This window comes from Elaeis guineensis, chromosome 13 (genome assembly GCF_000442705.2).
Source record: "Elaeis guineensis isolate ETL-2024a chromosome 13, EG11, whole genome shotgun sequence".
NCBI lineage: Eukaryota > Viridiplantae > Streptophyta > Magnoliopsida > Arecales > Arecaceae > Elaeis > Elaeis guineensis.
In genome coordinates, this window is record NC_026005.2 from 303,977 (window position 1) to 321,426 (window position 17,450).

Genomic DNA, 17,450 nt, shown 5'->3' on the forward strand with positions numbered 1-17,450 from the left:
TCCGATTCAGGTGATCTTGGTCTCGTTGGACTCCATTTTTCACCGCGAACCTCGCTGTGGGCTCAATGTGGGCTGAATCTCGAGGCGTCAAATCCTAACAGTTATTGTGTCATGATTTGGCATTATCATCTATAGCTAGCGCAGTGGCATTAGAAGAAGTTACAAGAGAGATTCAACTCAATGATATGATCTTCAAAGCCAACAATTCCAAGGTTAGGTGCAAGAAATACAATTTTTGGAATGCAAAAATGAAAACTCTACTACTCCACCATCCATTCAAGACATGCTCTAATTAATCTTATGGATGTTGTCCTGATTATTCGGAGGAAGGCTTAATTTGGTGCCATCCAAATTATTAGAGTCAGCCTCAAACTTGGTTGCTTCACAGGCAAGCCTTCCAGAAGCCTCCTATTAGTGACGATGGCATCGATCGATCGTCAGATGCATTTGATAGTGCATGGTTCACCTTCAAATGCTTCTGGCCTATATATGTTGGTTCTTTTTATGTTTCGGGTTGGGCCTGGATTGTATAGATCAAATCCTCCTAGATTGGAGTATGCATGGCTCCAACGAACAAAGGGCTTGTTGTTTTTCATAGACATCCGGATTCAGGTGTGTACATCTTACGCCATAGCTAGTGCACGTACGACTTGAGAAATTCAGATATATAGCTAGGTCCTTCCACTTTAATTATTAGGAATCTTTACTATATATGACCTGGATTTCCTACTTTTTCTACTTCATCGGTGCTGGGAGCTGTGCTCTCTAATTCCATCCATGCTTCTTATATATCCTTTGAAACAGGGTGCATGGTTGACGATGTTAAAGGTGGAGCTAAAGTGAAGATCCTTCAGCAGGTCCACGGCATACACATTACGTCCCACTCAGTTAATAATGCTAAAGAGCCCAAGACACAGAGACTGCAACTTGTGGAAATTCAATGGGTGCCAATCGAGTCTATCACGGATGAGAACTTTATCATAGGTTTGAAGTGGATTTGTTGGTCCTTTCTGTTTCCTCAATCTCGGTGCTACTTCTTGTTGTTTGTGGTCCTCTTCCTAACTTCCTTGTAGATCTGCTCGACATGCTGCTAGATATTTGACCACTTGAGTGAAGCGTTATTAGATATCGGCAGTGGCTTCAAATCTACTAGCTTTCATGGTATCAGTCCTAAAGGATCTTGTTAAACAATTGATGATTGTTAGGATTTGATGTCTTGAGATTCAGCTCACATTAAACTCACAACGAGATTCGCGATGAAAAATGGAGTCCAATGAGATCAAAATCATCCAAAACGAAGCTCGAACAGAGAAGATACGAGCTTTTGAAGTCGTTATGAGACCCGAGGCGGCGGAGGACCATCGACGGCGACGCGCGGCCCAAGCACGGCCAACGCGCGGGATGCGCGACCCAGGTGCGCGGCCCAGGCGGGCATGCAGCCCAGCCCATGCGCAGGCCCGCGCGCGGGCACGGCCCAGGCCCAGGCGCCTTGCCTGGGCCCTGTACCTCGGTCCACCGTGGACCGAGCGGTCCATGGCGGACTGCGTGGACCGCGTGGGCATTTTTCATGTATTTCTCACGGTCGACAATACTATTCTATAGATCGATCACGATCGGACGGCCCAGGGAGTTTTCGGTCTTGATCCGATGGTTCAGGAGCTTGATTTGGCTTATTTAGGAGACCTAAACCTAATCTAATTAGGTTAAAACCTTGTTTAAGGCCTTTAAAAGGCCTGTGCCTCAACAGAGAGGAGCGGGTGATTGATTTTTTGCTGAGGATGCCGTGTGGAACCCGAGAAAAAAAAGAGAGAGGCGTGAGGCCGCTGAGAGAGAAGGAGCAGGGCTCCTGGACAGCGGACGCCAGGTACTTCAGGGGTTCAGAGGGGTCCTTCAAGAGAGAGAGCTTTTGTGAGGAAAACTTCTAGTGAGAGAGAAATTGAGTGTACGAGGGTTGAGGATGAGATCTTCTCTTGTAAAATTTCTTTTTTATAGTGAAGTTTGCATGCCCCGTAGAGACGAGCCCTTTTGTAGCTGATCCACATATTTTGATTGTTTTATTTTGTTTCTTCTTTCTTCCTGCTGCATCGCGTGGTACTGAAAAAGTCATGGGAGGTGGTGTCCTGGCCAGACATCCACCCAACAAGTGGTATCAAAGTAAGACGGTACAAAGATGCAGATTGCAGCGGTGGTGAGCAAGACTGAAGATTGAGAAGACAGGAATAATCAAGATGGAGATCAACAAGTTTGATGGTAAGAGTAATTTCTTCTTGTTGCAGGCAAGGGTGAAGGACGTGCTCATCCAACAGGGATTGATCGATACTCTCTTGTGCGATGAGAAGCCGACCACCATGGAGGTGCGGGATTGGAAACGGCTACAGATGCAGGCGGTGAGCACCATCCGCATGTACCCGACGGATGAGGTGGTGATCCATGTGCTGAGCGAGACTTTTCCGACGATGCTGTGGTCGAAGCTCGAGGAGTTGTACATGGCAAAGTCTCTCACCAACACTCTTTTTCTCTGGAGGTAGTTCTACCAACCGCGGATGACGGAGGGACAGAGTGTGCAGAAGCATCTAAGCCACTTCCAGAAAACTCTCACCGACCTCCTCAGCGTTGGCGAGAATATTGAGGAGAAGACCAGGGTGCTGATTTTGCTAGCGTCGCTTCCCCCTTCGTACGAGTCCTTGGTGACTGCTCTTCTAGTGGGGAAGAGCACCATCAAGATGGACGAGATCACTGCGGCGATACTCCAGAACGAGGTTCTCAAGAGGGAGAATCCAGCTTCGAGCTCAGGTGGTGGTAGCTCAGCTTTGGTGGCTTCTGGAGGAGCAGGAGGTGGTAGACGAAGCGACAGGAGACCGCAACGAGGGTGGTCCAAGTCCCAAAGGGACTTGAGCAAAATCAGGTATTACTGGTGTGAGGAGTTGGGACATCTAGCCAGAGATTGCCCTCAACTCAAAAATCAAACTGTGGCTGCTGTAGCGATGGCCGGCAGCGATTCAGATGGAGATATCCTGGAGATATCTGACGAGGTATCTACTTCTTCCCAGCAGTGGATATTAGATTCTGCATGCCCCTATCATGTATGTTGCAGAGAGGAGCAGTTTGACTTCCTGGAGAACAGTGAGGGCACTGTATATCTGTCGGATGGATCGAGCTGTGCAATCAGAGGCATTGAGACGGTCGGCTGGAGGATACATGATGGTGCAGTGAGGAGATTGGGGGAGGTCCGATACATACCCAATTTCAGACGAAATCTTATCTCACTTAGCAGACTGGATTCGAGAGGCTATAGGATGGTAGCTGGTGGAGGATTCCTGAGGGTGCTACACGGCGATAGGATTGTGCTGGAGGGGAAGAAGGGGAGCAGAGGACATTATTACTTGATAGAAAGTCCAGTGCGAGGTGGAGCTTCAGGAGCCAGGCGGAGTCCAGAGCGAGGTGGAGCTCTAGGAGGCGGATCGGGCACGAGAGAGGAGATTCGGAAGGACGAGAGGCGACGTCGGAAGGTGAGATTTCTATTGCCGCATGACGATGCCCCGAGCAGGTCTCAGGTCAGGAGGAGCACAGCATACGACAGAGATGGGATCGAGCAGTCTGGCTCGACTCCCATGTTTGCCCATCCATGATTAGCAAGCGATTGTCCCAGGGCATGGGGTGGGGCGAGGAGATCCAGAAGCTCTCAGAGTTTGGAGGAGGCCGAATATCGAGTCGAGGTGGAGATTGTTAGGATTTGACGCCTCAAGATTCAGCCCATATTGAGCTCACAGTGAGGTTCACAGTGAAAAATGGAGTCCAACAAGATCAAGATCACCCAAAATGGAGCTCGGACGGAGAAGATACGAGCTTTTAAAATCGGCACGAGACTCGAGGCGGTGGAGGACCGCTGGCGGCGGTGCAGCCGCAGGCGGCCGGTGGCGGTGCACGGCCCAGGCGGGGCCAATGCGCGGGACGCGCGACCCAATCGAGCGCGCAGCCCAACCCATGCGTGGGCCCACGCACGTGCGTGGCCCAGGCGCGCGTGCGCGGGCCAGCCCAGGCCCAGGCGCCTTGCCTGGACCCTGTACCCCGGTCCACCGTGGATTGGGCAGTCCATGGCGGACCGCGTGGACCGCGTGGGCGTTTCTCATGCGTTTCTCGCAGTCCACGGCACTATTCCGTAGACCGGTCGCGATCGGATGGTCCAAGGAGTTTTCGGTCTTGATCCGACGATTCAGGGGCTTGATTTGGCTTGTTTAGGAGATCTAAACCTAATCTAATTAGATTAAAACCTTGTTTAAGGCCTTTAAAAGGCCTGTGCCTCCACAGAGAGGAGTGGGTGATTAGTTTTTTGCTGAGGACGTCGTGCGAAACCCAAGAAGAAAAAGAGAGAGGCGTGAGGCCGTTGAGAGAGAAGGAGCAGGGCTCCTGGACAGCGGACATCGGGCACTTCAGAAGTTCAGGGGGATCCTCCAAGAGAGAGAGCTTTTTGTGAGGAAAAATTCTAGTGAAAGAGAAATTGGATGTACGAGGGTTGAGGGTGAGATCTCCTCTTGTAAAATTTCTTTTTTATAGTGAAGTTTGCATGTCCCGTGGAGGCGAGCCCTTTTGTGGCTGATCCACGTATTTTGATTGTTTTATTTTGTTTCTTCTTTCTTCCTGCTGCATCGCGTGGTACTGAAAAGGTCTTGGAAGGTGATGTCCTGGCCAGACATCCATCCAACAATGATCATAGGATACTTGCCAAGTTAAAGATAGAGTTTTATAGGATAACAATATGACCAACTATGCTTCATGGATAAGACTGTTGAGCTGTTGGAAAATAAAATATATATATGATGAATATGGCTAAAATGAGAATTTTGAGATAGGATTGTATATAATTCAAGAAAAGATAGAATAAGAATTAAAGTTATTTGTAAAAAGATAAAATAGCACTAATTGAGGATAAATTATAAGAACGGTGGCTTAGATGGTTTGGATATATATATAACATAGGCCAACAGATGGACACATGCGTAGTGCATGTACAAAAAAAGAGAGGTAGGAGTTGATTGGAAATCACATGGAATGAAGTCGTAAGAAAGGGCACCACATCTCTATACCTCTCAAAAATTATAGCCCTAAACTGAGCATGATCGAGGAAAAGGTTTCCTGTACATGACCATTACTTGTTGGGGATTGAACTGAGTTGAGTTGAGTCAAAGGCCAACGAAATATAACGAACTAAATTATCTAGAGATAATTAGTAACTTAACCTTACTATCAAGGGAGCTTTGCCATAGCCAAGGACTCCAACCGATAGAGTCGACCTGGTATATCCATCGAGTCCAAGCAAAATTCAAAAACTAAGCTCTAAATCCACCAGAAAACATATCCTTTCAACATTGACCTAATAGCCATTGGAAGGGAATGGATGGCAGTTAGTTCACCATGAGAAGTGTTTCGATCGATGGTTACACACTTGCCGTCAGATCTACCAATCTTGGGGTTACTATGGGATTTTCCTCTAATCTTTCAGATGGCATCCTAGAGGCTCCAACAGAGTCCAAATTGTTACAGTCATCTTCGAACTTGGACGCTTCACAAGCAAGGATTCGAGAAGCTCCCTTCTAATGGTGACCATGGCATCATCATATGCCTTCCGACAGTGCATAGTTTACTGTCAGATACTTCCTGCCCATTTTGGATCCATTTTTGTGTTTGGATCAGGCCTGGCTTGCATAAGGATATTGCGATCAAATAAATATTTGAATGAACTTTCTCTTGTTACCAAAAAAAAAATGAACCTTCCAGAGCGTTGGGTGATGGTGCACAGTTTACCATCAGACTCCCAGCTATTTTGGCTCCATTTTTGTGTTTGGTTCAATCTTGGCTTGCATTAGGATTTTGTGCTCAAATAAATATTTAAATAAACCTGTTAAGAGCTTTTGGCGATAGAGAATGTCAGGAGGAATAATATTCTCATGGTTTCCAGATTAGATAAGCGGGCCCATAAATGGCCTATAGCTAACATTTGGTAAACAATGAATGTGGATATTTGTTCTCAAAAAACAAATGACATAGGGGATGGTAAATAAAGGAAATCAAATAAATAATTGATGATAGATTAAGAGACAGAGACCAAAAGAATAGAGAAGAGAAAGAATATAGGAAGGATCAATCCTGGCTGGTCAAAAGAATCTCTTATTCATTCCATGATTTCATATAGATTAATGCTTTGTGAGCCAGCACTAATAGTCATTTTCTTAATTTTCTATAGTTTGTTTTACAAGAAAACTAGGAATAGACAGTTGAAATCCCATAATATCCTATATAGAAAGGTATCAAAAACAACAGAACATAGAATCCTGATGACTTGATAACCTTCTTGATTCAATATGCATCCAAAGTAGAATTCTTTCAAATCAATCCTATTAAACAAGACTCTAAAACCATCTCTGAAAGTTATTTAAATAAAAGTCTTGAAAGTACAATAGAATCTAGGGTGAGTTAATCTTTTACTTGCCATCATATACTCTAGGTGCAACTTTCTGAAGTAGAGATTAAATAGGATCAACTATTTTTTTTTTTCCTCATCCTAGATTTTTGACGGAGCTCTGAGGCTTATCGTTCCTTTCTAGTATATGACTCTCGAACACAATGAGAGTCCCAGTGTAACTGTGCTCTGAGGAGAAATTTAATTTGATTGCAAATGCATGACCATGGGCATGTGCAAAAGAGAACAGATGAATAGTTGTCTTTCCCTCTACTTTTGACTTCTATATGAAGCACCGCCAACCTCTTTGTTGTTTTATGTGTCTCAGTTGACTACAGACTAACTGGTGCACCATAACAACTTATCATGTTGTGACCTGGGACTTTTCCAACATAAGAAAAACTTACTAATCATACCATACCCCTAAATTGATGCTCCAAGTCTAGTAGAAAGTTCTGTATAATGTATCAGCTTAAACTGTAAGTGGTTACCAAAACGATGGTTCAAGCTTTCAATGTATTAAAATATGAACTGAAATTAGAAAGCAAATGTACTATAAAGAAAGAAACGTACCGGACAAGTCCAAGATAACAAATCGTAGAACAGCTTGATGATGATCTACAGCCTTTTCTTCTTCAATACATCTTGTTATCCTACCAACGTAAGAATTAAAAGTTCCTTTCAGGTGGTCCTATTTCAGTCAAACTAAAAGAATGGAAATCAACTGCTCCTTGCAGATATAGTTTATTAACAAGTCATTTGGAGTAGACCTTTCATTGAGATAGGTGGTATTTGTAAAGTTAATGGGAGCTTCCACAGCTAGGATGAGGAACCCAGGAACTCTTCTGGCATCAATGTAGTGATGAAGATTTCGATAGATATCAGTCCCTGTAATGTTGCCTAGTGTTACTATATTAGGCCTGGTGATCTGCAGAAGAATCCTAAATATGGATATCCCCACCTACATGCATCAAACCAACAATAATCAGTCATCATAGAGGAGCTACAATGCACACCAAAGGAAACAAGCACGACAAACACGGTCATTACAGCAATGGCAAGCCCATCTTGCACAGAAATGAAGAGGACACCTAGGAATGCACATAAGCAAACAATGAAGTCGATCTTATCCATCTTCCATAGGTGGTACACCGCCGGGACATCAATAAGTCCGACAACAGCTGCAATGATGATGGCACCAAGCACAACATTGGGGGTATACACAAACAGCGGCATTAAGAAGAGGAGGGTCAACATCACCGTCACAGACATCACTATGTTGGATAGTGCAGTCTTGCATCCTGCTTGATGGTTCACGGCTGAACGGGAAAAAGCTCCTACAAATTCACACATTTGGTGTGGTACTTCATTAGAGGGGCTTTGGTCTTGAGAAGAGGGGTCCGGGGTTGTATATGTCTTTCGCGCGAAAGAATGACTGATATTCTTTTCGCAAAATCAACCGTTGGATCGCGCCTTACACGCACTCAAATCTCTTTCTTCAATCTGACCGAACAGATCTCGAAGCAGTCATTGTACAATCCGATGGTTGACGTTGCGCAAGAGGGGGAATCATTCTTTTGCACTAAAGATACAACCAGAACCCTGAGAAGAGGCAATAAGATGCATCACTAATTAGAGCTTTCCTCATCCGCCATGTTCTCGATGTTACCTGTCGTAACATAGCATGAAGTGCAGGAACCCACAATGTTCATCAACCCTATGGCCATCATCTCCTTATTCCCATCTACTCTGTAGTCCTTGAGTGAAGCAAAAGTTCTCCCAACTGCAACTCCTTCCTAAACAAACACAGAGAAGAAATTTATTTAATTATTTTAGCGAGAAACAATTCTATGACTATGGTGCAGTGCCGAACATGCATTTTCTTGATGCATGTCACTTATTTAAAAACTGACAAGCCTTCATTTTGTGGGCAAGATTATGCTGTCTTTCCTATTATAAAAAACATTATGATGCAATCTTCAATATCTATATGATAGATAGTGCCAGGAAAATCATACATGTAAAATATGTGCATTAGAACGCATGAGAACTGCTAATCTATTTTGGATGTGAGATGGTTGTCTTAAGTAGATGTCGTTGCAGACTACGCGCTCGCTGTTTAGGAGGAAAAAAAACAGAGTAGCCCTTTTATTTTCTTTCAATTACAATCAGCCCAAATTCTGTAAGCAAACCATTGGTATGGATCCCTTCAACTATCCTATGGCAAAATATAATGCTTGTTTCAAAGATAGAATTAAATCCGAGCAAACTCTTACACAACTACTCATGTGGCTTTATCAGAAAATCAATTAATAAAACATACAGAAAAGAACCATGGAAGTTAAGCATCTTGTGGCTTGTTTCAATTACTCTGTTGGTGCGAGTACATTTGTGCTTGTTGGTGTGCATGGTGGATACATAGTAGAATTCACAGCACAATAAACTAGAAGTTAAATGTGTAAAGGGAATTACGGTGAGGGAGATAATCCCAGTAACTAGCCCAGTTTTCATTATGGTGCCTAAATAGGTACTGTCAAAGAGTAATTTGTCCCAAGAAAGACGGTTAAGTCCAGATTTCAGTTGTCCGATCTGCATAGCCATCCAAAGAGGATTGTACATACAGAAAACAAAAAAAAATTAGCAAGGTTACAGAGAAAGAGTCAGAGAGTTCATGAAGTCGATCTTTTAAGAATACTAACAATACTGATGCCGTGATTCTGAGCTTTGAAAAGGAAGACAAGAAGAGTAGAAAGGACAACAGATGTCAGTGGAGCTCCAGCTGATACCCAGAAAAGCTTTGGTCTTCTCATGCTCTGCATCAGATTATATGTTACCCAAAAAAGAAAAAATCTCAACAAGAAGTTAAATATAGTACATATTTTCAGGAATGAAAATAATATTTCCCTGCACTTAGCTTTTCGTTTTACGCCGTCTAAGAAATATTTATCTAGTATACTCTATGATCTTGTGTATATTGCGGTTAACTTCCAAGGAGTAGAAATAAAATAGTAAACAACATGCTTTTCTCTTTGGGCTAATACTAAGGGAAAAAATGCAGAACGCAAAGAGATTAGGCTAACACGCAAGGATAAGTAGTTTGGATTATCTGCCATTGGCATTTCCTTTATTATTTTGTTTGATATTCATAGTATTTACATGTTCCACATTCAAAGAACGCACTATCCAGGAACCATAACCACACTACGTCTGTCAGGGAGATGCTGACTTGCCGCTAAGGTATCTATGCTGGTAGAGGTTCTGCTTTTCACTAGATCTTTCAGGGATCTCAATGCAACACCTTTTAATACATTATTCGAGACAGCATCATGCTCATGTTTGCCATCTAACACGAAAAAATATATTAAGAAAAATAGTTGGATGACAGCAATTATGTTCACATTCTAAAATGGGCCCAAGCCATCCGTTGTAATTTACCTGCAAAACTCGGTGGAAAAAAGTTGGCGCATTTAGACTAACCCCTCAGAGCCTATCAGAACGTGACAAGATGCTCAGAATTATAATTTCTTTATTGTTACTACCGTACAATTTTTTCATCCATTTATCCGATGCATAATGTTTGTCAAAAAACACAAAAAAAACATCAGGCCAGCCCGAATGCCATGCAAGACTAACAAAAGCAAAGTAGACATACTACTTCAAGACAAAATAAGAAAATCCAGCTTGGAGGTGAACTCAGTATCGCCATAAAATGTGAGTGGAGCATCTTTCTGAGATGTGGACATAATTAAAGTAGAACAGTAACAGAACTGACGATTTAATCTAAATTATTATGGAAATAGGTTGGGTCGGCTTAGTTCAAGCAAAACTCGACCGCATATCGACCAACTCTGAACACAAAATTTGGATCCACTAGTTGAAAACGGACCATCATTTGCCCAGTGTATCTTGGATCTTATATGATCCAACTCTGATGCAAATCTACTGTTATATGAATGGGACTTAGCTGGTCTGCTTGACCCAATCTAAAACAGATGCATCAGCTCTCTGTAAGATTTTCTTTCTTTTTTATTTCCAAATGTATAGCTTCGGCTGATCTAATGGTCATGTGCATATCTTGAGATATTTCTAGCATTGCACATCCGCAGAACCTTTTTAAAGAATACCCCTAAAAGTTTGCCTTTAAATTAGTCATGTATATTTCATCAAGTACCAATATTGTCTACAAGTGATGCATGTGAAACAAAGCATGGATACCTATGACTCATATCTAATTTACATTTATGCACATATCTTCAGAGAATGATGGCTAAGATCCCATTTAGTTTGGCCAATGGTAGAGATGGTAAAGCCGCTTAAAAATGACTGCCAATGGATTAAGACATGGGACTTTTGGCCACTCTTCAATTTCTTTTTCCAAAAAAAAGAAGCGTCTACATATCAAGAGATATTCTCTAAACAACTACAGATGAACAGGTATGGTTGAGTGAAACATGAACATGTTAGATAAGATCTTGGTTTTGGTCAGTATATAACTTGTATCAATTTATAAAAAAAATGTGGGGTTTTATTATCTTGATCAATATTACCTAATAGATCCTGAGATATTAGCTAGAACAACGTACATATACTAATTGTTATTTTCAATCGCTCCTTTACATTCTCGAATGGATATATTAACTGATTAATTTCAGAACTAATAATCAAACAGTCATGGATCTTCTCCCCAAAAAAAAAATAATAATAATATTTTAGGATTGACCGTATGAGATATCAATATTTTATTTGTTGGGGGTGATGCATCGGCCATACCGAAAATACAAATCATATGGGGGCCTATAATGGAACATGCGGATTATTTCGTAGTACAGGTCGGAGATAAGTGAATATGATTCTGATGGTAGATATGCCATTCCAGAGCTGTGGAACAATTACTTCGGAAAACCATCTAATATAGTGCAAGTGGAGGTTTAATTTCGGATCTTATTGATCCTTACCTTCTAAACACCCCAGTGCGTACTTATGGGATGGATCTTGATTTCGGCCGACGACCTTAGTTGAGACGGCTGATGTTTGTCTCGGTTGAGTCCTTACCCACTAGCTTAGAGGTGACACCCAGATATCGGATGCCGATCCAAGAAAAACTTCAACTCAGCTATCTTCCTTAAGGATCTTTGGTCGATCCTTACTCCTAATCATGTGTCACACCAGTGACTATCTCAAACTATTATTTCGAGAAACGTTGACCCTCGCATGGTCACGACGAACCACACCACCTCAGGAAGCCCATTTCTCCTGCTTCTTGGTTCGGTCATCGCGCTCTGTAGCATCCATCCGAAGCCTTCGTGTAACTGTCAAATCAAACCATTAAAGCTCACAGCTTATCATGATGACTCTGAGAGGTTGTAAGCCAATCATTTTGTCCTATTTGAAAATAGAGGCAGCTATGAACAGAATAAAGCCATCCCACTCTCAAAATCTCTAACTGTCAACTCATAACATCAATGGGGATGGCCTCTACATACTGTGAGGTAACAATTCTCACCAATTCAAAAAATCAAAGGGTCAGACGTGGTGCTCAAGAACACGATGAGGGTCAAAAAGGTCCTTTCCGACCTCCACTTTTTTCAAAGCTCCAATCTCACCTATAAAAAGGTAATCCAGGGATTTCAAAGAAGGTACACCTCCTCTCTCTCTCTCTCATAAATGCTCGCTCTTTTTCTCTTGCTGCGAAAAATCTGACTTGAGTATCGGAGAGTCTCCACCAGAGCCAACTCCAGTGAGAATTTTTTTTGCAGATCCAATCACCATCGATTCATTGAATCTCGCCTCGCTTCAGTACTTCTGGTCCAGGACTGATTCCATCTATAACAGATTAGTACTAGAGGAATGATCTGCCCATTTTTGAGAAAGAACGAGCAACTCATTGTTATGCTACCACGAAGAGCATCCTTGGGACATTCTAACCCAAGGCACGCTTGTCGGCAGAAGCTCTAATTAGAAATCATGTTCCATGTTAACCATCGAAGGTGGCCTCACAACCCTCTCTACCAATTCCTCGAAGAAAAAAGATGGTCCACACTGTGCAACCATCAAGCTCTGCCTTGTTAAACGAGAAGTGCCCCTCCCTTTAAGCTCTCCTGGTTAGGCTCAAGAATGAGGAGCAAATAATTTAAGTTGGGAGGACACAAGCTTATTCATGGGAGGGAGTGATCGTTTTATCAAAGGAACTCCATCGCACCACCTCAATGACATTAAGTCTCCAAAGATAAAATTGATTGAACATCTAGTCTTCGAAAGAAACCTCCTCCCACTCTAAGAGCCCTCTTTCTCTTCTCATGGCTTCTCTTCTTTTCAAGTATACATTAAAAGAAGAGAGAGAAAGCAAAAAGGAGAAAAGGTCTGCTAGAGATCAAGAGAAAAAGGGAAATAAAAATATATAAGGGATTTCGAACTAGTCCCAATGTTCCCTCTTCTGTTTATGCCCCATTATGATGGAATTTTACATTTACTTTATTATTTATTATCATTCCTATAAATGCATATTCCTCTTTTTTTATCAGAATAGGGAGGACTTCTTAAAAAAAGTCCCATAGGGGATCTACGAATTCGCAGGGGTGCTGAATCCAACTGCTCGAGTGCTTTCTTATCGATGGCCACAAATAAAATGGATCGGTTAACATCCTCCCAAGCACTTTCCGTTGAGTCCAATCAATAAGGGGCATGCAATCCAGATTGGAAGAGGAAGCGAGCTTCAAACAACATACACAACTTTTTGGTAAGAGGTTCTTAAGCCCTCATTCTTTACTTTATTTTTTTTCTTTCTGGGAAAGACTGTAGGCCTGTGAGCATCCCAACAAGGCCGAAGCTGAAGTTAAAATCAAGGTCGAAGCCCAAGTTAAAATTAAGACCGAAGCCGAAGTCAAAATCAAGGCTGAGGTTGAAGTTAAAATCAAGACCAAAGCCGAAGTCAAAATTAAATCAAGGCCAAATTTAAAATCCAGGCCAAAGTAGAAGTCAAAATCAAGGCCGAAGTCAAAGTCAAAAATCGAAATCGAAACTAAAGTCAAAATTAAGGCTGATCTAAAGCCCAGAATTAGATCAATCTGAAGCCAAATCCAAACAGACCCGAAGTCAGATCTAGACTGATCTGAAGCCCTCGATGACTAAATAGCAGAGGGTAACCAATCCGGACCTTTGGAGGTCGAACTCTGCTTTTCAGCAAGTCAACATCCATAAAGATCTTAGTCGTTCAGGATGTCAAGACCTTATTTTTCAATGAGGGGTCAAAGGTAGGCCTCGATAGAGCAAAAATGCCATCGAATTTTGGTAGAGCAAAGATGCCGTCGAGTCTCGCATCCTTGAGGCCTACAATATCAAGCATGGTGAAACTTCTTGCGAGGGGCCGCAGTAGCCACCCACATCGGTCAGGACGAAGTAGAATAAAATTTCTCGAGCCTCAATAGAGCAACGATGCCGTCGAGTCCCGAAAAGTTCAAAAACGGACCTCGATAGAATAAAGATGTCGTCGAGTTTTGATAAAGTAGAGATGTCATCGAGTCCCGCATCTCCGAGGTCTACGATGTCAAGTGTGGCGAAGCCTCCTACGAGGGGTGGAGTAGCCACCCACATCGGTCAGGCTGAAAAAGGATGAAATTCTTCGAGATTCGACAGAGCAAAGATACCGTCGAGCTTCAGTAGAGCAAAGATACCGTCGAGTTCTGAAAGAATTAAAGACGAACCTCAATAGAATAAAGATACCATCGAGTTTCAGTAGAGCAAAGATGCCATCGAGTCCCGTATCCCCGAGGCCTATGATGTCAAGCATGGTGAAGCCTCCTGCGAGGAGCCAGAGTAGCCATCCACATTAGCCAGAATAAAGTAGGACAAAATCCCTCGGGCCACGATAAAGCAAAGATGCCATCGAGCTTCGGTAGAGCAAAGATGCCATCAAGTTTTGAAGGAGTCAAAGACGGGCCAATCCTCCCACAAGGGGTCGAAGTAGGCCACAATGCACCCCTAAAGGCAGGAGCCGAAACCTATTGTTGAAGACCCCACTCTTTAGTAGGGGATTGAAGACCCTACTCTTTAGTGGGGGCAGGAGACCTCACTGATGTAAAATCTAAGCATATTTAAGTTTTAAATGCAACAACATGAAAATCGAAGCAATGAATACAGACAAAGGTGAAAAATTTTAATTCAAAATATTTTGATTGATAACAGCTTAATTACAGGAACAGGGACCCCGTGCGTCTGATTTCAGATCATGATGAGGCCATCTATGCACGTACCCCACGAGCAGCCTTACTTCTTCCACATGTGCAAGTGATCCCATAAACTGATTTAGCCTTTAATAGCTCTAAAGTCTGCTACGGGGGATGCCACCAATGTAGCACAATCAAACAAAATAGAAGAAGAAAAGATAGTGAAAAGAGAAAAGGTGGCGAAAAGAGGACGAAAGATAAATGAAGCTTTTTGTGTGATCGACCTTCATCGATGCCAAAGTCGACCTCGGACGACTGCATTCGATCTCAGATGATGCTAAGGCCACCCATGCACAGCCCCTGCAGGTGGCTCCTACAAGGGGTTCCCATGCATACTATGCCACGCTATCCTTGGATATCATCAATTCCCAATTGTGTGCTGCTTACTGTGCGTATGCTTTGGAATTAGATTTGGTTCTCTCACATCTGGTGGATGCAGTAATGGCTTGTCCCATCACCCCACAAGTGACATAACAAAAAAAAAGAAAAGAAAATCCCTATGCGTCCGACCCCAAACGAAACCAAAGCCGTCTGTAAGCAGTCCTCCGTGAGCGGCCCATGATTCTTCATGCGCGTCCACTTCGAACAGTACCGAGGCCATCCTTATATGGCCCCATGTATGGCCATTTTTGAAGCTTGATGGAGTCAAGTCCCTTGATGGATGAGACGCCATGTCACCCCTTGGACAGTGTGCCACCCGTCGTGAGATGCCCATTGATGAGATTTGCCTTGGTTCTTCCATACCTAGCAGACGCAATGATCTCTTGTCTTGTCGCAGTGACAGACAAGAATGAGGGGAGCAAAAAGATAGAGAGAGAAGTGGGGAGGGGAAAAAGGGCATCGATGCCCCTAGTCTCCTATGCACCTGCATGTCTCTCGACACCAAGCTCCATCGGATCGGTGGCATTGAAGCTGCCTATCCTGATGACTGAATCACCCCCACGCACTCTCTGCACACCTCTGATGCAGCCGCATGGAAGCTATCCCTGTAGCGCCAATCCTCCCCGCATGCATCCCGATGCAGCCTAAGCCGTCCGCGGCTGTGCTGAAGCCATCCCTACGACATTGATCCTCCCTCGCACGGTCAATCCTACCCCACGCACTCTCATGCACGATCGAAATCGCCTATGATGGTCCCAGAGTCTGGCATGCTCCCCACAGGCCTCCCGCATAGTCGGACCACCCCTTGTACCTCCAACGCCCATGCATGACTTGCCATTGTCTGCACTAAAGCCACTAGTAAGCAACGCCCTTCCCTTCTTGTGCACTTTCATCGACAGTTGTCGAGACCTTTCATGTGCAGCCCCTGCAGGCAGCTGCGCCTCTTATGTGCCTACAGGTAGCATCAAGGCATGCCCGACCGAAGCTGGTCTCTTGCGAACGGCCGCACTTTTGCATGCACCTGCCTTCATCGGACAGCACTAAAGCTTTCCGCGATGCCAAAGCTTCTCAGAGCCGAAGCTTCCCATGAGCCTTTGCCGAGCCCGAATCCCCTGGGGCAGCTCCAAACTCTCCCCCACACTTGCGTCCATCTTTGCCAGTGCCAAAGTCCCTGTGCATAGCCTCACGCTCTCTGCGTGCATGCACAGTGCATCTTTGCTGGTGTCGACCCTCATCGGGTCTGCAGGTCTGATGGCTCCTTGCGCGCCTGCATGAACCTTCGACGATAGTGGGGCCGACTACGACCCCATGATCCTCTAGTGCCCACTGCTTTTCTGGCATATGTATTCAGCTTCGGAAGGAATAGAAGCCACTTGCAAGAGGCACCAAATGTCCCTACATGCTCGTTGTAGCCGATCTCTCCTCTGCACGCCATCACCGCTCCTATTGCATGAACATGGATGACGAATTGCAATATTCAAGCATTCAAATTTTGATCTGCACACTGAACCTCAGCATGAGCCATATACTAATCTAACCATGAATTTTTTACCTATGATTACTTTGAACAGAGGAGAAAGATCAAATGGAAGGCTCCCTGCGCACGCACCTCTGTCAGTGCTAAAGCCTCTCTCCTATGGACTGTGCAACGAAGCCCCTAGCATGCCTGCTACGACTGATCTTCCCTCTGTGGGCTATCCGATCGAATCACACAACGAGCACGTTGTGTGGATTGAAAGATTAGGACTTGATTCATATCTTCAAAAACATCGTATTACTCCCTGGGCCTAACCCTAGTTCACACCAGGGAGTAGGGGGGCATATATTGGGGGGTGATGCATCGCCATACCGAAGATACAAATCATACGGGGGCCTGTAACGGAACATGCAGGATTATTTTGCAGTACAGGCCAAAGATAAGCGAATATGATCCTAACGGTAGATATGTCATCCCAGAGCTGTGGGACAATTACTCTGAAAAGTCATCTAATGTAATATAAGTGGAGGTTTAATTTCGAATCTTACGATTCTTACCTTCTAAATACCCTAGCATGTAACTTATGGGACCGATCTTGGTCCAGAGGTGACACCCACACATCGGATGCCAATCCAAAGAAAACTTTGACTCGTGTATCTTCCTCAAAGATCTTTGGCCGATCCTTACTCATAATCATGTGTCACACCAATAACTATATATCGCAAACTATTATTTTAGAGAACGTTGATCTTTGCATGGTCATGACGAACCATACCATCTTAGGAGGCCCATTTCTACTGCTCTTTGGTTCAGTCATCGCACTTTGCAGCATCCATCTGAAGCCTCCGTGCGACTGTCAAATCAAGCCATTAAAACTCATGACTTATCGTGATGACTCTGAGAGACCTCTTTG

The 17,450-nt window shown here is 43.7% G+C and overlaps 1 protein-coding gene across 3 annotated transcripts in view; it reads right to left on the reverse strand.

Annotated features, from left to right (window-relative positions):
* Nucleotides 1–17,450, reverse strand: part of LOC105060923 (probable sulfate transporter 3.3) — a 55,306-nt gene that overhangs the window by 32,260 nt on the left and 5,596 nt on the right. For 2 of the 3 annotated variants that reach the window (XM_073247945.1, XM_019845906.3), the window contains exons 7-12: nucleotides 9,157–9,270; nucleotides 8,930–9,046; nucleotides 8,127–8,253; nucleotides 7,508–7,794; nucleotides 7,228–7,418; nucleotides 7,031–7,110 (exon numbers count right to left, since the gene is read on the reverse strand). In XM_073247945.1, the coding sequence (XP_073104046.1) occupies nucleotides 7,031–7,110; nucleotides 7,228–7,418; nucleotides 7,508–7,794; nucleotides 8,127–8,253; nucleotides 8,930–9,046; nucleotides 9,157–9,270 (916 nt within the window). The remainder of the gene's footprint in view (nucleotides 1–7,030; nucleotides 7,111–7,227; nucleotides 7,419–7,507; nucleotides 7,795–8,126; nucleotides 8,254–8,929; nucleotides 9,047–9,156; nucleotides 9,271–17,450) is intronic. The other variant, XM_073247946.1, reaches the window with a different exon arrangement.